At 35.9% G+C, this 22,296-nt stretch overlaps 1 protein-coding gene and 1 pseudogene across 1 annotated transcript; both read left to right on the top strand.

Annotated features, from left to right (window-relative positions):
• The first annotated feature begins 770 nt into the window (after positions 1–770).
• Positions 771–21,215, top strand: LOC138320931 (phosphatidylcholine transfer protein-like). Its single transcript, XM_069264243.1, has 6 exons — positions 771–1,035; positions 15,693–15,810; positions 16,902–16,981; positions 17,662–17,836; positions 18,270–18,337; positions 20,543–21,215. The coding sequence occupies exons 1-6, from the start codon at positions 901–903 to the stop codon at positions 20,630–20,632; spliced, it is 666 nt and encodes a 221-aa protein (XP_069120344.1). The 5' UTR covers positions 771–900; the 3' UTR covers positions 20,633–21,215.
• Positions 9,732–14,284, top strand: LOC138322003 (uncharacterized; annotated as a pseudogene).
• Positions 21,216–22,296: the final 1,081 nt, after the last annotated feature.

Here is a 22,296-nt window from a genome sequence, read left to right as displayed (position 1 = left end):
TAATGTCAACCCTGATTTTTTACAATAATCTACAGTGAAATGCGTCCAAGCGTCCGGAATTGCCTTTCGGATCATTAAAACCACAAATCACGTGGATAGTTTCAACCAGTCGTATGCGCGTTTATCGACTCGGAACAGCGTCAGTCAAACTGTGGGCGGAGTTTAGCAACAGCGATAATCAACTGAGGGCGGAGTTTACCTGTTATAGCTGTTACCACAACAATTTGGTATACAAAATCGTAATATAAAAACAGAATTACATGCATGCATATAAGCATGACCTACATGTACATAGCCATAGTTACAGGTTAAAGTGAGTGGAAATTTGGTATTTGGTACCCGTGATACATGATAAAAGCAAAATTTTTCATATGTATCAACTGAAATCTTTAAAATTTCTTTGCAATATCAATCATATATGCATAATTGATTACAAGAATACAACAAATATTATGAAAAGCCTTTAAATAGCTAGTATGCATCAAAATTAATGAAATTTCACGGTTGATTGCGGCGTACAAGAAATCACCTCTTGAAAAACGAATATTTTCAATTATGAGAAAAATGAAGAAAATTGTGCGTTGATATTTGACACAGTGATGTAAAATTGGATTCCAAATCTAACCGTACCACAATTATTATTGTAGCTTGTTTTGTTGTCGAGTAATATGTAATAAACATAATTCCTGGTACGGGGATCGGGTACGGTATCGGGGACGGCGTACACGAAATCACCTCCACCGCCGGAAGGTCTAATCACTTTGCTGCGCATGACCCTTAGATCCGGAAGTAAACAAAGCCAAGCATGATAACTCGTTGAAGCACGTTAGAACTTTACCAGGACATTTTGTATTGACTTGACAACGGGACTAAGTGCAATATACTTTGTACAACAGCAACATGTTTCAAGATTCCGACTTTGAAGAGGCTTGTAACGAGCTCCAGAACCCGAACATCAATGAAGACGGTTACGAATTTTTTACTGAATCAGTACAAGATGGTTGTGTGGCAAAGATTTATCGACAGTACAACGAGGTAGGTCAAAGTTCAACTGATGTCTATTGATATAAGCAAATGGAGATAAATACTATGAACAGTCGATTGGCCTAGCATGTTGAAATACCATCGTTATTCATGGAATGAGCCTTGTTATCTAGCTACATGTACATATAATAGAATGAGTAAGTCTTAGACTCATTGATGGAATAGTCCGGTCACACTTAATAACGACAACAAACGACAACAAACGACAACACGTTAAATACAATGAAAAGTTAGTGACAACACAAGATATGTTATTCAGTACATTAAAATGAATATTTCTACCAAGTTTTATGAAGATTGGTGCAAAAATGAAGGAATTAGAGCGATTTTAATATTATGAAATCGCCGCTGGTCAACGATAAATCGAGTGACAAGAGGTTTGCCGTGACGGTATACTTCCCATATGTTATCTTAAGAAATACATTATTATATGGTTTTTTTTATTGTACATTTTTGTATAAAATATTTGCGTATATTTTCGGGAGCATGAATGAACGACAAAGAAAAAGCGCCGATAATGTCGTCTATCTTTGGCGAGGATGGACTGATCAATTTGGATACTATCAAAGAATTTGATTCAGTATCAAGCAAAATCGACAATATGTATGGTGAACGTATGGGTACATATTGGTCTGAAAAAACTTTACTAACTATCCGGCGCAGGGTGGTTGGGGCCCGAGTACGATGCCCCCATATACCCAAAGGCTGGAAAAACAACAATTGCGAATCAATGAATGACATCATAAAGCTTGTTGGTGACTGGAAAATTTCGAAAAACGATTAGAGCACATACAAAACACGAAGTACAACCACGTGCGCAGATCGCGTCACGGAATAGGAGAGTACGAATTAGCTCCGCATGCGCAACATTTGATAATAAGTTCAGTATTTTGGAGAACACTGCCAAAGACAAAGACAACGACAACGGAACGTGCACAAGTTTTTGAAACTTGTGAAGCAGAAAAAGGAACTTATAACTTCCACTAATGGAATGCTAACTATTACAAAAACATCAGCCATCGCGAAAAAAAACGGATACACGAAAACGTGTACGTGGAAATGAACAGAATCGCACGGTCCGTCTAAACAGAAAAAATGTCTTAGCGAAATCTTGTGTGCCTGCAGGACGGGGTTCAAGATATTTAAGGATTGTGTTTCTCTTAAACAGTTAGACTTTAAACGATAAGTTTGCGAAATTATCAGTTGGACATTTTACGATATGTTTGCGAAATATCTTGTGTGCCCGCAAGACGGGATTCAAGATGTTGTAACAGTTAAAATTCGTTGACCTTCTAATACTTTTCAAATGAATTACACGTATGTATGTGTCAGTAAAAATCATTCAATAAATAAAATGTGTAAGTTCAGTAATAAAAAGTGTTAAATAAACGTAATATTTGTAAGCTTCCCGAAATTAAAACTTACGATACGCAAGCGAAATCTTGTGTGCCCGCAAGACGGGATTCAAGATATTTAAACTTAATCTTTCAAATAAAACGTATTAAATAAAGTTACCGCGTTAATAAAAAAAGTGAATTAATATAAAAATATTTACGCAGCTAAAAATACACACACACGAAAAAACTAACGTGACGCTACCCAATTTGGAACGCTACCCAAAATGAAACACTTTTAAAATATGTGATACAGAATTTTCAGTTTGCAATCTAAACTAACAATAACAGTCCTGAACAAAAACTAAAGTGCTGACTATTTTGTGACAATTTTCTTTCCAGTTGCTTATTATCTGTGTTTAAAAATAATGAAATTTTGAAAAACTCCGGGAAAACAACGTCGTGCGACATCCCTAAAAACACCATATATTTTAAGATGAGAAAATAAATGCTGAATGGAATATTTTTGAAAGACATGTGCCCTGAATAAACTAAAATATGTTTGAACTTTCTTTAAATGAATTCAAACATTTTTTTTCATGCCTGGACATTTATTAATCAAACTTTAATTATTTAGGAGGTGTTCCATTTTGGGTACTCAAATCTGCTGAAACACAGGGCTGACAAGTAGACAAATCATGAAATTATTAATAAAAGCATGAAACACTTTTAAAATATGTGATACAGAATTTTCAGTTTGCAATCTAAACTAACAATAACAGTCCTGAACAAAAACTAAGGTGCTGACTATTTTGTGACAATTTTCTTTCCAGTTGCTTATTATCTGTGTTTAAAAATAATGAAATTTTGAAAAACTCCGGGAAACAACGTCGTGCGACACCCCTAAAAACACCATATATTTTAAAATGAGAAAATAAATGCTGAATGGAATATTTTTGAAAGACATGTGCCCTGAATAAACTAAAATATGTTTGAACTTTCTTTAAATGAATTCAAACATTTTTTTTCATGCCTGGACATTTATTAATCAAACTTTAATTATTTAGGAGGTGTTCCATTTTGGGTACTCAAATCTGCTGAAACACAGGCTGACAAGTAAACAAATCATGAAATTATTAATAAAAGCATCTATTTGTGGAATGTTAAGAAAAAAATCTGGATTCAACCACATGTAAGAAATTTTTTTACAATTATCTTCAAAAGTGTTCGTGTATTGAGTATGGCCTAGAGTTCTACACCGACTATAATGATGTTTACACAATAATGGCTTAGACAAACAGTATCGAGACCCTATGCACTCGTACACACGCGTGTACAGGCGTGTGTGAGTCGTCGATCTGTTGTCGGTAGTAAACCTGACCAGTCGCCGATCTCGTAACATTAAAACAGGTATAAAGTCTTCATTTTTTTCCAATCTTAATGAAATTTTGTACATAGATGCAATATAGTATGACAAATAAAATATCTTCTGTTGTCGTTAGGTTTTTAAAACATTTTCGATGTTTCAACGTGTTGTCGGTATACCGTCACGGCAAACCTCTTGTCACTCGATTTATCGTTGACCAGCGGCCGATTTCAGAATATCAAAATCGCTCTAATTCCTTCATTTTTGCTCCAATCTTCATAAAACTTGGTAGAAATATTCATTTTAATGTACTGAATGACATATCTTGTGTTGTCACTAACTTTTCCTTATATTTAACGTGTTGTCGTTTGTTGTCGTTTGTTGTCGTTATTAAGTGTGACCCGAATAGTCTAACATGTACTGTACCAAATCTACCGTATTTGACTCAATAAGCGCACAGAGCGCTTACAATTTGAAGTAAATAACTTTTAGGGGCGCTTATTTGAAAAAAATCTTGACTAGCCATTTACAAAATTATCATACAAAGTAAGTCGTAAATCAATTTGTAAAATAAATCAGTAAGGAAACAAACACAATGAAATGAAGCCTAAAAAGGGGAAGGGGCATTTGTTGGGTCGAATACGTTATATGTAGCCAGACAACAGAGCTCATTTGCTTAATATGATAATAATAAAATATTAGATAATTTGCTTTGTTTACAAAGTTACAATGTTATATCAAAGATGTCTCATCTCTGGATAGAGTGCACTTCTAATATGGGAAAGTTAAAAGAAATTTATGTTCTTGAAGGAGGGAGTAATGTTAATGGAGTGAGTGTGTATTGATTGTCTTGTTGACCTAGACTAGATTATCTAGTGGGAAATTTCCTTCTGTTGAGTGGTACAATGTAGATCTAAGGAGACTAAGCTGCTTCGACTGCATCTGCTTGACTGTACACCTTAAAGTGTACACGGAATGGTTTGGTATATAAAGCTTGATAAATGCATCATTGGACAAAATTTAGAATGGAGAAAGTACGAGTTTCATAGCGAGTACGGTATTAGAGATAATGCGACTTTTCTCTAGAACACACCTGAAGCCCCAAGCCATTGACCCCGATTCGGAACCCCTGACCTGTGACGTCACAAGGACAATGGGATCAACTCTACTCGCATAAGTTAGAGTGGCGATTTTCGGTGTCTGCCATCTAATATAAACTATCTGTTTGTAAATATCGATTTTGAAGTCACAAATACCTGTGCACACGTCCGATACCTATTTAATAGTATCCAGAATCACAGATATGAGTTTGGGATGCGCTTGGAAATAGGGATTTATACCATATTTATATTGATGTACCTGTCTTAGAATAGATAAAAAAACCTCTGCGCGATTACTGCATAATTATACACAATAAAATTTTCATAATAATCCATGTTCGTTGTATATCCACTGTGTTTGGAACCACATACATATGTATACATGAATATTATAACACGGACGTATATGTTTTTGATTATGTTATTCAAAACCCGATTTGGGTCGTCTAATGTCTACTGGTCAAACCCACTTTTCAAATATCTGGCTTTTTTCATAAACCCTACCAATACGAATAAGATCACAGGAGTTTGACGTTTTTTCAATAATATATAGTAAAAATATATATAAAAAATACCCCTATATACTATATTTTTTATATATTTTTACTTTATATTATTGGCAGAACGTCAAACTCCTGTGATAAGATATTATTTCAAACAGAAATGCATCTACTAACTGCGTTATGTCTGAAATCGATCGTGTGACTTAATGCACATTTAATACCATTGCTAATTACCAGTATATATGTTTGTCATTTAATTCTACTGTGATTTGGTGGATTGAATTCAATATACCAAGTTTTGAAAACTGGCATATTACAAATATTTATTATTTAGCAGGAGTGATATTTTTAGACCCATTTGTTTTTTGACGAAACACATTCAGCTTTCATATAATACAGTACATCCGACGACTTGTTGATATTTCGCTCAAGCTCATTCATTGGTGTCTTTACTTGAAAAATAAATCATACACGGGTCAGACGATAAAAAATGAGACTGAAGATGTGTACGTCTATACTCCAAATAGCAGATATCAAGTATCAAAAGCAGAATTAGCCAGTGTCGTGCTGCGTTAATCTCTTTATCTGTATACTGTAACGACTTGCAAATGTTTGTTCTGATCCAGAAATTCTTACGGATGCGCAGTTTGGTTTCCGATCGGGTTTAAGTACAGTTGATGCAATTTTTGCTTTACAATCTATAATTTCCAAATCTTTATCAACCAAAAAAAGATTATATTGCTGTTTTGTTGATTTTCGGAAAGCATTCGACTTTGTTGATAGAGTAAGTTTATGGTATAAGTTAATCAAACTGGGCATCAGAGGGAAATTCTTGAAAGTTATTAAGGGTCTGTATTCATTTGTAAAATAATGTGTTTTTGTGAATGGGAAATGTTCTGATTTTTAGCTCACCTGGTCCAAAGGACCGAGGTGAGCTTATGGGATACCGCAGCGTCCGGCGTCCGGCGTCCGGCGTCCGGCGTCCCGCGTCCGTCGTCTGTCAACAATCGACTTCTTCTCCATAACCGCTGGTCGGATTTCAACAAAATTTGACTGGTAGCATCCTTATGGGCTACTAACTGAAAATTGTACAAATGATGGGGCTGACCCCCCAGGGGCCTGAGGGGCGGGGCCAAAAGGGGTCAATTTGGCTATTTCCAAATAAACGACTTCTTCTCTGAAACCAAGCATAGGATAGCACCCATAATGCAATGGTAGCATCCTTATAGGGTGGGGATTCAAAATTGTACAAACGATGGGGCTGACTCCCCGGGGGCCTGAGGGGCAGGGTCAAATGAGGTCAGTTTGGCTATTTCCATATAAACGACTTCTTCTCTGAAACTAAGCATGAGATAGCACTCATAATGCAATTGTAGTATCGTTATAGGGTGGGGATTCAAAATTGTACAAATGATGGGGCTGACCCCGGGGGGCCTGAGGGGCGGGGTCAAAAGGGGTCAATTTGGCTATTTCCATATAAACGACTTCTTCTCTGCAACTAAGCATGGTATAGCACCCATTATGCAATGGTAGCATCCTTACAGGGTGGGGATTCCAAATTGTGCAAATGATGGGGCTGACTCCCCGGGGGCCTGAGGGGCGGGGTCAAAAGGGGTCAATTTGGCTATTTCCATATAAACGACTTCTTCTCTGCAACTAAGCGTGGTATAGCACCCATAATGCAATGGTAGCATCCTTATAGTGTGGGGATTCCAAATTGAGCAAATGATAGGGCTGACCCCCGGGGCCTGAGGGGCGGGGTCAAAAGTGCTCAATTTCCATATAAATGACTTTTTCTCTGCAACTTAACATGGGATTGCGCTCATAATGCAATGGTTACATCCTTATAGGGTTTGGATTCAAAATTTTGCAAATGATGGGGCTGAACCCCGGGGGCCTGAAGGGTGATGTCAAAAGGGGTCAATTTAGCTATTTCCATATAAACGACTTCTTCTCTGCAACTAAGAATGGAAGAGCACTTATAATGCAATGTTAGCATCCTTATAGGGTTGGGATTTGAAATTGTACAAATGATAGGGCTGACCCCTGGGGCCTTAAACGGCAATAGCTATATAGATGCGAGGTCAAAAAGGTCAATTAGGCTACTATTTTCATATAAATTACTTTGTCTCTGAACCTATGTATTGGATAGCATATTTGTATGGTATCAATAGCATCATTGTATGATTGTGATTCAAAATTAAACTTTGGGAGTCAATTTTGCTTATTTTTCTAATTGTCAGAGTCTTGTGATAATTACTAACAAAAAAACAGGTGAACAATACAGGCCCTCTGGGCCTCTTGTTTTACTAGTCATATTGGATTGATGCAAGGGGAAATCTTATCCCCTCTACTCTTTTTATATATAAATATACAAATGGGTTCCGTCCGTCCGTCCGTCCATACGAATTGTTTCCGGAGCATAACTCTAAAACCAGTAGAGATATTTCCACAAAACTTCATACACACATTGGTCTTATGGTCTAGTAGTGCCTTTTGCTATTTTTAGGTTTTAATTTTTTGCATTTTTACCGTAACCATGGAAACATTGCTGAAAATATCATATTTTTGTACCAGGTTCGTTTCCGGAGCATAACTCTAAAACCAGAAGAGATATTTCCACGAAACTTCATAGACACATTGGTCTTATGGTCTAGTAGTGCCTTTTGCTATTTAAAGGTTTTCACTTTTTTGTACTTTTTTCTGTAACCATGGAAACATTGCTGAAAATGGCAGATTTTTGTGCAAGAATCGTTTCCGGAGCACAACTCTAAAACCAGCAGAGATATTTCCATGAAACTTCATAGACACATTGTTCTTATGGTCTAGTAGTGCCTTTTGCTATTTTTAGGTTTTCATTTTTTGCACTTTTTCCGTAACCATGGAAACATTGCTGAAAATATCATATTTTTGTACCAGGTTCGTTGCCGCAGCATAACTGGAAAACCGGTTGAGATATATGCACGGAACTCCATAGGTACATTAGTCTTATGGTCTAGTAGTGCCTTATGCTATTTTAAGGTTTCCACTTTTTGTACTTTTTTCTGTAACCATGGAAACATTGCTGAAAATGGCAGATTTTTGTGTATGAATTGTTTCCGGAGCACAACTCTAAAACCAGCAGAGATATTTCCTTGAAATTTCATAGACACATTGTTCTTATGGTCTAGTAGTGCCTTTTGCTATTTTTAGGTTTTCACTTTTTGTGCTTTTTTCTGTAACCATAGAAACATTGCTGAAAATATCATATTTTTGTAGCAGGTTCATTTCCGGAGCATAACTCTAAAACCAGCAGAGATATTTCCACGAAACTTCATAGACACATTCTTTTTATGGTCTAGTAGTACCTTTTGCTATTTTTAGGTTTTCATTTTTTGCACTTTTTCCGTTACCATGGAAACATTGCTGAAAATATCATGGTAAATGGTAAATGTTACTTTGCAAAACTCCACCCATCTTTGTGTATATAGTCTAATATAAATGTCAAGGCTGTATACCTGATTTAACAATTGCAGCCCCGCTCTACTTGAATTATACTCCATCATTCTTTAGCTCAACTTCCTGCAGCTTTGATATCTCCATTGGTGGGGGATCTGAATGACTATGTCCTTGTCCATGTTTATAAATGATTTTGAAAATAGTTTTATTGAAAATGGTGCAAGTACATACGAATTCGGTGATCTCAGTCTATTTTTACTTTTATATGCCGATGATTTGGTTCTTTTCTCTGAATCTGTCGAAGGTTTACAAAGTTTGCTTAATTGTTTATGTGATTACACTAAAAGATGGAAGCTAACTGTTAACACTGAAAAGACCAAAATTGTAGTTTTTCGAAATGGTGGGAATATCAAGGAATCGGAATCATGGACATATGAAGGAAACGGTATTTCAGTTGTTGATGAATTTTGTTATTTAGGCGTTTGACTACGATTTAATAACAAGTTCAAAACCACTATTAAACACGTAGCTAGTCAAGCTCGCAAGGCCGTTTTTGCCCTGCGGGCAAAGTGCAATCAAGAAAATTTCAATATTAAAACTTTATTACATTTATTTGATACATATATTGTTAGCATCCTTCATTATGCTTGTGAAACATGGGCGGGATTTAAAGCTGATGAAGTTGAAAAGGTTCATATAGAATTTTGTAAAAATATTTTATGTGTAAAAAAATCAACTTGTAATGCAATGGTTTATTATGAACGTGGTCGTTTTCCCTTGGTAAATCAACAAATCTTCAAAGCCTTCAAGTATTGGTTTAAACTATTGAATAGTAATAACTGTATTTTGAAGGAAATATATCAGTTCTTTTTTAAGGAAACTGAAAAAGTACATCCAAAACATAATTTTTAGCTCACCTGGCCCGAAGGGCCGGTGAGCTTATGTCATGGCGCGGCGTCCGTCGTCCGTCGGCGTCCGTCGGCGTCCGTCTGTCCGTCAACATTTCCTTTCAATCGCTACTAGTCATAGAGTTCTGCATGGATTGTAACCAAATTCGGCCACAAACATCCTTGGGGGAAGGGGAACAGAACTTGTATAAATTTTGGCTCTGACCCCCCGGGGGCAGGAGGGGCGGGGCCCAATAGGGGAAATAGAGGTAAATCCTATAAATCGCTACTTGTCCTAGAGTTCTGCATGGATTGTAACCAAATTTGACCACAAACATCCTTGGGGGAGGGGGAACAGAACTTGTATAAAATTTGGCTCTGACCCCTCGGGGGCAGGAGGGGCGGGGCCCAATAGGGGAAATAGAGGTAAATCCTTTAAATCGCTACTTGTCCTAGAGTTCTGCATGGATTGTAACCAAAATTAGCCACAAACATCCTTGGGGGAAGGGGAACAAAACTTGTATAAATTTTGGCTCTGACCCCACGGGGGCAGGAGGGGTGGGGCCCAATAGGGGTAATAGAGGTAAATCCTTTAAATCGCTACTAGTCATAGAGTTCTACATGAATTGTAACCAAATTTGGCCACAAACATCCTTGGGGGAAGGGGAACAGAACTTGTATAAATTTTGGCTCTGATCCCCCGGGGGCAGGAGGGGCGGGGCCCAATACGGGAAATAGAGGTAAATCCTTTAAATCGCTACTAGTCATAGAGTTCTGAATGGAATGTAACCATATTTGGCCACAAACATCCTTTTGGGAAGGGGAACAGAACTTTTATAAATTTTGGCTCTGACCCCCCGGGGGCAGGAGGGGCGGGGCCCAATAGGGGAAATAGAGGTAAATCCTTTAAATCGCTACTAGTCATAGAGTTCTTCATGATTTGTAACCAAATTTGGCCACAAACATCCTTGGGGGAGTAGGAACAGAACTTGTATAAATTTTGGCTCTGACCCCACGGGGGCAGGAGGCGCTGGGCCCAATAGAGGAAATAGAGGTAAATCCTTTAAATCGCTACTAGTCATAGAGTTCTGAATGGAATGTAACCAAATTTGGCCACAAACATCCTTGGGGGAAGGGGAACAGAACTTGTATAAATTTTGGCTCTGATCCCCCGGGGGCAGGAGGGGCGGGGCCCAATAGGGGAAATAGAGGTAAATCCTATAAATCGCTACTTGTCCTAGAGTTCTGCATGGATTGTAACCAAATTTGACCACAAACATCCTTGGGGGAGGGGGAAAAGAACTTGTATAAAATTTGGCTCTGACCCCTCGGGGGCAGGAGGGGCGGGGCCCAATAGGGGAAATAGAGGTAAATCCTTTAAATCGCTACTTGTCCTAGAGTTCTGCATGGATTGTAACCAAAATTAGCCACAAACATCCTTGGGGGAAGGGGAACAAAACTTGTATAAATTTTGGCTCTGACCCCACGGGGGCAGGAGGGGTGGGGCCCAATAGGGGAAATAGAGGTAAATCCTTTAAATCGCTACTAGTCATAGAGTTCTACATGAATTGTAACCAAATTTGGCCACAAACATCCTTGGGGGAAGGGGAACAGAACTTGTATAAATTTTGGCTCTGATCCCCAAGGGGCAGGAGGGGCGGGGCCCAATAGGGGTAATAGAGGTAAATCCTTTAAATAGCTACTAGTCATAGAGTTCTGAATGGAATGTAACCATATTTGGCCACAAACATCCTTTTGGGAAGGGGAACAGAACTTTTATAAATTTTGGCTCTGACCCCCCGGGGGCAGGAGGGGCGGGGCCCAATAGGGGAAATAGAGGTAAATCCTTTAAATCGCTACTAGTCATAGAGTTCTTCATGATTTGTAACCAAATTTGGCCACAAACATCCTTGGGGGAGGGGGAACAGAACTTGTATAAATTTTGGCTCTGACCCCACGGGGGCAGGAGGCGCTGGGCCCAATAGGGGAAATAGAGGTAAATCCTTTAAATCGCTACTAGTCATAGAGTTCTGAATGGAATGTAACCAAATTTGGCCACAAACATCCTTGGGGGAAGGGGAACAGAACTTGTATAAATTTTGGCTCTGGTCCCCGGGGGCAGGAGGGGCGGGGCCCAATAGGGGTAATAGAGGTAAATCCTTTAAATCGCTACTAGTCATAGAGTTCTGAATGGAATGTAACCAAATTTGGCCACAAACATCCTTTGGGGAAGGGGAATAAAACTTGTATAAATTTTGGCTCTGACCCCACGGGGGCAGGAGGGGTGGGGCCCAATAGGGGAAATAGAGGTAAATCCTTTAAATCGCTACTAGTCATAGAGTTCTACATGAATTGTAACCAAATTTGGCCACAAACATCCTTGGGCGAGGGGGAACAGAACTTGTATAAATTTTAACTCTGGTCCCCGGGGGGCAGGAGGGGCGGGGCCCAATAGGGGAAATAGAGGTAAATCCTTTAAATCGCTACTTGTCCTAGAGTTCTACATGGATTGTAACCAAATTTGGCTACAAACATCCTTGGGGGAAGGGGAACAGAACTTGTATAAATTTTGGCTCTGATCCCCCGGGGCAGGAGGGGCGGGGCCCAATAGGGGAAATAGAAGTGAATCCTTTAAATCGCTACTAGTCATAGAGTTCTGCATGGATTGTAACCAAATTTGGCCACAAACATCCTTGGGGGAAGGGGAACAGAACTTGTATAAATTTTGGCTCTGACACCCGGGGGGCAGGAGAGGTGGGGCCCTATAGAGGAAATAGAGGTAAATCCTTTAAATCGCTACTAGTCATAGAGTTCTGCATGGAATGTAACCAAATTTGGCCACAAACATCCTTTTGGAAGGGGAACAGAACTTGTATAAATTTTGGCTCTGGTCACCTGGGGGCAGGACGGGTGGGGCCCAATAGGGGAAATAGAGATAAATCCTATAAATCACTACTTGTCCTAGAGTTTTACTTGGATTATGACCAAATTTGGCCATAAACATCCTTGGGGGAAGGGGAACAGAACTTGTATAAATTTTGGCTCTGACCCCCTGGGGGCAGGAGGGGTTGGGCCCAATATGGGATTTAGAGGTTAATATTAAAATTCATTCAGAAAAGAAACAATGAACCTGTATGCAGAACATTACTTGGCATTACAAACCAGGTGAGCGATACAGGCCCTCTGGGCCTCTTGTTTAGTGTTTATTAAACAGAAACTATCTGAACTTGGGTTAGGTTATATATGGTTAAGGCAGTCTCCTGCTGATATCATTTTACTTCCGTTAATTAAACAACGAATTGATCATTAGACAAAACAACTGTTGTTGGCAATAATAAGCACTTCCAGTAAATGTGATCTCTTTAGATATCTAGTAGATGACGTAACATTACAATTTCATTTAACGAAGTCTCTTTCAAAACAACGTAGAATTTCTGTATCCAAACTCCGTCTTTCAGCTCATAATCTTGCAATCGAGACAGGTAGATATAGAAATGTTGAAAGGAATAATAGATTATGTAGAAACTGTGAACTCTTCGAAATAGAAGATGAATATCATTTTTTATTTATTTGTCCAAAATTTTCAGATATTCGGAGAAAATACATTAAAAACTATTTTTGGGTAAAGCCATCTGTTTACAAAGTTATTGAATTGCTAAATACATAACATAAAAGATCTTAATTTATTAGGCAAGTACATAATTGAGGCAAACAACAGCAGAATCACTTAATCACATATGTGCATTTCAATTTGTCTATGATAATTTAATGTTTACCCTTGTTGATTGTATATATGTATATTTTATGTTAATATTCCAATAAGTTGTATACTTACGGAAATAAAGAATTTCGAAATATCTGTATACTGCAGTAACTAAAACGCGTGGGTAACCCTGGCTAATTAGGGGGCTAACCAGATTACGTAAGAAAGGTGTTTAGTGATCTGTCACGCTTTGTTGTTTATGATAAGCACACGTCACATGTCCAAATATCAGTCCACAGGTAAGTTAGCGATGACCCATCATGTGATTGTTGTATAATGTCATATTTGTATACACTTGTAAATCCCCGATTTCAGTAAAATATACAGTTCATAGTTCATACATGCATAGGTATACATAAAACCAGTGTATCAAGCACTACATGTATATACTTCAGAAACATGCATGTATACATTAATTTTTTACATGTACATATGTTTCTGGTTACATGTATGTATATGTATTTTTATATCAGAAACAGCCAAATTATTTACAAATGGCATGTCGAGAAAGAAAGATGCAATTGTAATTAATTTTTATATTTCTGATAGTTACTAGATTCGGATATCCAATTCTTTGTAAATTTGGTCAATATCGATCATTATATGATACCAATAATGATAAACGATATGACCAATAATGTACTGTTGAAGATTGTATAAATAATTATAACACACGTTAACATAGCTTAAAAAGGAAGAGAAACACGTTACAGCTACGTATACATGTATAAGTGAATTATGTATTATCAATTCAAACTCTCATAATTTATGTCTATGATATCTACATGTATTGAATTATGAAATACATTTGATTTAATACATTTTCTTTCCGTTATGCTGGTGCTTGAAATCCATAGGCCTAGTGAATTTTTATTTATACAGAAACATATTCAAATGGATAATTATATGACCATCATTTTCCGAATTTGTCTCTTTTTAGATTACATAGTGAAAATTTAATATTCCCAAAGTTTGATAATTTAGTAATTTGTTAAAACAGAGAATAGATCTCTAGTAAAAAGGTACTGAGCCGTGCATATATAAAAGTTTACACAAGGTACATAAGGTGACGCATTCAGACTGCTGATACATATGTATTTTAGCCTTATTTCAGTTGCCATATTTCTAAATATATAACCAAATCGTCATCACAACTATATATATTTGTAAAATTCACCTAACCCCTTTTCAGGAATACATATGTCCACCTTTGCGCTATAACCTCACTACCAAACAGCTCACTGCCGTTGTCCTCGTGACGTCACATCCGGTTATTCCCCAAATCAGCGTGAGCGGCCGATTCTCTGATTAGCAGTCGATATACAGGTAAAAATCGGGCACTTCGAATGGCGGTATCTCGGTACTGAAACGGCCGATTTTGATGCGGTTTTCAACATTCTTGTCAGGAGATCAAACAGAATTACATATTAAAATATAATTTTCCGTTCCGTGTACACTTTAACTTTAAAGGCGTACTACCTTTCCGAAACCGCTTTGAATTTCTAAAATGGGAATGTTAAAAAGATTGATAATTCAATTTTGTTGAGTCACAAAAGTTATTAATTTACCGTTAATAGTACACGTATCATCACCTTCTCAACAATTTGATCAAAATAAATAAAATGGTAATTTTCATAATGCATTTCGTCTTATGTTTCCCGCCGTCATCCTAAATACATGTTCAGTGCAGTGATTTTTTGTATATGCTCATTTCAGGGGCCTGTACCTTTTAATTTAGGAAAATACTACATTTTCCTTCCTTGAGCTGCATATACACGTATATATATATGCATATATTAAGCAGAGGTCTTTCTTTATTTGGGAAAATATTTACATACAATTGGGAAAATACAGCTAAATTTCTGTAGGGGAAGGGGCCAAATTTTGGACCAAATTTTGGCCCAAAATGCACCCCAAAAAAATCACTGCAGTACGGTAGTTGACTATCACTGCTCCAGATGGCAAAGCAGTGAAATGACTCACCATTGTAATCAAACATTACGCAGGGAATCTTGCATATGTTTCGTGTTGTAACCTCATTTTAGGCCATCAATATATTATTTCCGATGTTATTAATATTTTTAAAAAACCATATTGTTTTGCACAGGAAAGTTATTGGGCCTTAGATTAGCTTGTGATCAAAGGACTGAGAGTTTGAGTCCAAACAATGACAAGGATGAAAATATTACTTTTCTCTCCTATTACAATATTGTATCCTATAGGTATAATGATTACACTACATTTTCTGTGCTTGCAGACATCAGGACTCTACAAATACAAAGTGTATGGGACCCTAGCTGGGGTATCTCCAGAACTTTGTGCTCAAGTATATATGGATTTAGAGTATAGACGTCAATGGGATACCTATGTCTGTGGTAAGTATATAAGTATAGATTTAGAGTATAGACGTCAATGGGATACCTATGTCTGTGGTAAGTATATAAATATAGATTTAGAGTATAGACATCGATGGGATACCTATGTCTGTGGTAAGTATATAAATATAGATTTAGAGTATAGACATCGATGGGATATTACCTACAAGTATGTCTGTGTTAAGTATATATGGATTTAAAATAAAGGTGTCCATGTCCAGTTGGATACATTTGTCTGTGGTAAGTCTATCTCGTCAACTCAAATTTACATAGATTTAGAGTATAGGCATCGATGGGATATATATGTGTTTTCGAAAGTCTACAAGGAATAATTAATTAGATATTTAGACAGAGTAAAGCTTCAGTTTGCGGAAGCCATTTTTTCATACATATATATGGGGAGGTTGTGCGTTGCTACAGTACTGCTCTCCCCAGTAAATATATACACAATTTATTAACAAATGCAAATGCATAACAGGGATAATTAAACATTTTTTATTATTTTTTTAAATAATAATGATAACACTTTGAAAATTAAAAGCTATAGAATGCAGTCAAAATATCCACCAAGGCGAAGATGAGCACAAGGAATCATGACGTCACATTACGTCAACAAATGGCGCGAAATCATAGGAATCGCATACGCGGCACTCTGCGGACACAGATAAATCCAAATCTTTGAGTTCATATCTTTGAGTTTACATTACATTATATACTTCTATAGTTTAAAGTGTGTCCTTTTATTTCTAAATTATGTCTTCTATATGAAATAGAAAATGAATAAACAAGTAGAGCTTAGCTTGTCCTGTGCTGTGCATGATTCATATTAAAACACCTGGCTGCGCCCTATAAGGCCTTGCCTTCAGTCATATTAGTGACAGTGATTATTCAGTCTTTCATATATATATGCGTAACTTACAAAGTTTTTGTTGTTAAAAGGGCAATTTTGCTGTAAAAAAAACCAACAACATAGAAGAAAAATACAGTTGCTTAGTAGTTTTAGTTAGTCTCCATAAGTCTAGTTTTAATTGAGATTGATTAAAAAATAGTTATGAAATGCCTAAATTGCTAATTCTTATTACTTTTTTCAGAATTGTTTGAAAAAGAAGATGCTGGACGAAAGCTGATTTATTGGAATGTGAATTTTCCATTTCCTATGTCAAATAGAGATGTATCCTTATAAATTTGAGTATCATATATTTATTGTAGACTATATCTAGTAAATCTTAAATATTGCATAATTTTTCTATTGGTATTTTAAAATTCACTTCATTTAACATAAAGTGTATCAAGAAACTTGTTTTTCAGAAGCCTTATAAAGGTTGACCATAGCTGTAAACACTAACTATACCACAAGAGGTACACGATGGTATATATAATCAAAGATTTATAAGTGAGAAGGATTTGTCACCGTCTTCACTTATAAATCCTTGATATAATCAATGTTGATATGAAACATATATATATATATATCTGCACACACATCTCTTGCTGTCAGTAGAAGCCATGTTCTCAGTCAGTCACTTATGAATTTTCAGGACAAATAGAAACAAAGCATTGTGGTGATAACATATCCCCCAAATTAACCCTAGATTAGGTAATAGGTGAGGCATTGTCTGTACCATAATTAATACCTTTTACCATATAAAATGCCTACCATATATATACAGAGTGGTACTTCAACATTCAAAGATCGATAGACCTTGGGAATGGACTTTTTTCCATAACATTTTGAAGTCTTCAATATCAATGTAATTTGTGCACCCTCAACTTCAAATTTAATTTTAGCACAGAAATGTTTGCAAATTACACCTGTTTTTATGGTAGTGTATAACCTTAACAAAGAGCCAGTATATATATTTACGTGAACTTAAGGAAATGCAGACAATAGATGGTAACAAGGTATGGGCTGTTATGGCTAAGAGTGTCGAGTGTCTGAGTGTTCCGGAGAAGCGTGGCGTGATTCGAGTTGATGATTATCTTCAGAGCTGTGTACTCTCAACAGATGGTCAAGGGGGATCTAAAGGTGAGCTCTCCTAATTATAGATACAAAACATAATTTTAGCCATAATAAAACTTGGAGCTGCCAATTAATGAATTTAATTTGGATATTTGGTTTTGTAACAGCCCAACAAAAATAACTGACTCAAGGATGAAAATCTTCAGCCGATTGGCTAATTTCAGCCTTTTAGACTTTCAGAAAACAGCCTACCTTGTACATGTAATTCCATATAGTTTTCACAAAATAAAGTAAATTTCAGTCTTTTTTAAGATTTTCCATTTTCATCTCTGTGTCATGGAACATAATTTTTTATCACTTTGTTTTACTAAAAATTACAAACTTTTTGATTGATATTTACTTTAATATTATATTTCATTTCATTACAAATTTAAAATTGAAAATATTATCAATTTATTTAAAATTCTTACTAATTCCTATACATCTGTGGTCTTTCCAGCATTTATGAAGTATTATGATAATCCTAAAGGAATGATTCCAACTTGGCTGATCAACTGGGGAGCTAAGGTAAGATGGCGGTACAATTGATACACTTTAATTTCAGACAATTTTATACAAGATGCTTGTAGATTTTGTACACTTATGCAGGAGATTCATTTTTATACATGATGTCAGTTAAGATAGGACAAGATATGAATTGTAAATTTTCCTTGCAATATTGATACATGTATATAATTCTATATGGCTTCATTTAAAGCTTACTAGCAATCACCTTATATATATAGGTTACAGTAGTGTATGTGAAAATCAAAAGTTAACCTTCAATGTGATGATGAAAACATTGACCCTATTTGGTTTTATTTTTGTGATATTTATTGTCTTGGTGATTTTGACAGTTTGTATTGAACAGTAGGTTAAAACTAAAACACCCTCTCCAAGTATGACCACGTGAAGGCCCTAAAATGATGTAATCTGTTCTGACTCTGAAATAGTAACAGACTAATCACACATTGTTATAGTGGTTCAATATCGGTCATAATGCCTGGCATGATTGATAAGTCAGAGTCCAGATAACCATGAGGAACCATTAAGTCTGTGGTCTTGAAATATGAATGGCTGAATAAGTTAGTGGTTCTCATTTAATAATCGATCCAATAAGCCTGTTGTCAATATTTAGTAATGGTCCAATATATCTATGGTCCTGATTTAGTAATAGTCCAATAAATCTATGGTCCTGATTTAGTAATGGTCCAATAAATCTATGGTCCTGATTTAGTAATGGTCCAATAAATCTATGGTCTTGATTTAGTAATGGTCCAATAAATCTATGGTCCTGATTTAGTAATGGTCCAATAAATCTATGGTCCTGATTTAGTAATGGTCCAATAAATCTATGGTCCTGATTTAGTAATGGTCCAATAAATAATGGTCTATGGTCTTGATTTAGTAATGGTCCAATAAATCTATGATCCTGATTTAGTAATGGTCCAATAAATCATATGGTCCTTATATTAAAATGGTAAAATAATAATGGTCCAATAAGTTCATGATCCAGATTTAATAATGGTCCAATAAATCTATGGTCCAGATTTAGTAATGGTCCAATAAATCTATGGTCCTGATTTAGTAATGGTCCAATAAATCTATGGTCCTGATTTAGTAATGGTCCAATAAATCTGTGATCCAGATTTGATAATGGTCCAATAAGTCTATGGTCCTGATTTAGTAATGGTCCAATAAATCTATGGTCCTGATTTAGTAATGGTCCAATAAATCTGTGATCCAGATTTGATAATGGTCCAATAAGTCTATGGTCCTGATTTAGTAATGGTCCAATTAATCTGTGATCCAGATTTGATAATGGTCCAATAAGTCTGTGACTCAGATTTGATAATGGTCCAATAAGTCTGGACCTAACTTGGTCCTAAATGACCTTAGTTGTCCATGGGTCGTAAAACTCGCAAATAATTCAATAATGGTCCAATAAGGCTATGGTCTAGATTAAATAACGATTCAATAATGGTCAAATAAGTCTGTGGTCTTCATCTTATAATGGACCAATAAGTCTGTTGTCTTGATTTAATAATGGTCAAATAAGGCTTTGGTCTTGATTTAATAATATTGCAATAAGTCTGTTGTCCTGATTTAGTTATGATTAAGTCTGATTATAGGTCTTGATTTAGCAATGGTCCAATAAGTGTGTGGAAAAAATTGTATCTGAATCATTTTTGTTTCTTTTTTTTCCGAAATGTCTTGAAATGTGAATGTAAAACGAGATCAAAAATTTTGTTGAATTGCAAAAGTTATTAGCTTACTGTCAATACCACACTTATCATCACCTTCTGAATAATTTAATTAGAATAAATCAGATGTTAATTTCCAGCGCAGGTTGTCTTATGTTACTCTCTTTAGTCCTAATTACAGTGATTAGTTGACTTTCAGAGCGCCAGACAGCAAAACAGTGAAATGAATCTTCACTGTTAATTTATTTTCCACAGGAAATATTGCTGTTTGGTGATGTAACCCTATCTTAGACCATCAATTTATGTTTGCTTGTTTTTATTGTTTTTAAGTGGATATTTAAAAACTGTCACAAAAACTAATGTTCTCTGTCATGTGACAGATACAAAAGATCTGGGCTTCTAACATAATGGACCATACGTCTGGACACAGACATGCTGACCTTATGACTAATATTATATTGCTGTTTAGATCCAATGATGTAATTCCAAATTGTCATTGGTGACTCTTTCTTCCTTTTCTCTGCTACAGACTGGAGTTCCAGCTTTCCTTACAATGATGCAGGCAGCTTGTAAAGGATACCCCAAATACCTGGAGAGTAAAGGGCTGCAAAGCAGTTGATACTGATTTAAATATTTAATGTAAAATCACATCAAATGTAGCAGATTCGGACTTTAACAGGAAAACAACAAACAGGATGACGTACATTTCAGGGATTAGCTTTGCCATACAATTAGTCGTGTTATTTATTATTCATCGGTAATATTAATTATAAGAAATTATCTTTGCTATACCATTTTTTGATAGTATTTATTTCTTTATCCTTGAAATTAGTCATTGAGTCAAATTTAGCTCCTACTATTATACAGCTCTGCCATATGTCATGTACTGTACAATAGTACAATGGTTAGTAAACTAAATACTCATCTACACTCTGTCTCTTATAATAAACAAAAACCAGAAACGATTCTAAAGGACATTGTCATCGCGAAGCTTTTACCAATACACTGGACCAACTGGAATGTTTCAGGATAATCAGAATACTCCAGTAACATTCAGGATTGTTATGAACAAAATGACGAAGGAATCTTCGCGGGAATCTTCATATTCAATAACGACAATATGTTAGTCATTATGATAATTATTCTTCAAATGTTCTTTGTAATTTATAAGATTTTAACTTTATTAAATGTTGATACTTGAAGTTTCAGATTTTTGTTATTATTCGAGAGAATTATACATTGTATAACAATTGACATTTGATGGAGTGTGACAGATACACATTTTACCTAGATTTTGATGGAGTGCTACGTACACAGATACAATGTACATAGAGTTTACATAGATTTTGATGGACTATGACAGATACATAGATTTTGATGGACTGTGACAGATACATAGATTTTGATGGACTATGACAGATACACAGATTTTGATGGACTATGACAGATACATAGATTTACCTAACTTTTTCTAAGATTTTGACGGATCCCTGGAGTACGACATATAAATGTACATAGATTTTACCAAGATTTCGATGGAGTATGAGAGATACATACATTTTACCTATGACAGATACATAGATTTTGATGGAGTATGACAGATACATAATTTTCACATAGGTTTTGATGGAGTATGATAGATACATAGATTTTGATGGACTATGACAGATACATAGATTTTACCAAGATTTTGATGGAGTATGACAGATACATAATTTTCACCCAGATTTTGATGGAGTATGACAGATACATAGATTTTCACCCAGATTTGATGGACTATGACAGATACATAGATTTTGATGGACTATGACAGATACATAGATTGTACCTGTACTTTGATGAAGTATAAAAAATACATAGATTTTACCTAACTTTTGATGGAGTGTACGGCAGATACAAAGATTTTTCTAAGACTTTGACGAATCCCTGGAGTACGACATATAAATGTACATAGATTTTGATGGAGTATGACAAATACATAATTTTCACCTAGGTTTTGATGGAGTATGACAGATACATAATTTTCACTTAGGTTTTGATGGAGTATGACAGATACATAATTTTCACCTAGGTTTTGATGGAGTATGACGATACATAATTTTCACCTAGTTTGATGGAGTAGACATACATAATTTTCACTAGTTTTGATGGAGTATGACAGATACATAATTTTCACCTAGGTTTTGATGGAGTATGACAGTCATAATTTTCACTGTTGATACATAATTTTCACCTAGGTTTTGATGGAGTATGACAGATACATAATTTTACCTAGTTTTGATG

This window comes from Argopecten irradians, chromosome 4, assembly GCF_041381155.1.
Source record: "Argopecten irradians isolate NY chromosome 4, Ai_NY, whole genome shotgun sequence".
Classification (NCBI taxonomy): Eukaryota; Metazoa; Mollusca; class Bivalvia; order Pectinida; family Pectinidae; genus Argopecten; species Argopecten irradians.
This window is presented reverse-complemented; position numbering and strand designations above follow the sequence as displayed.

Bases quoted from the DNA above. Each gene is read 5' to 3' on its own strand.
- LOC138320931 (XM_069264243.1), top strand. From the start codon at position 901: ATGTTTCAAGATTCCGACTTTGAAGAGGCTTGTAACGAGCTCCAGAAC. The intron at 15,811-16,901 runs GTAAGTATATAA...TACTTTTTTCAG, and splicing joins ATGGGATACCTATGTCTGTG to AATTGTTTGAAAAAGAAGAT. The intron at 16,982-17,661 runs GTATCCTTATAA...ACAAAGAGCCAG, and splicing joins TTCCTATGTCAAATAGAGAT to TATATATATTTACGTGAACT.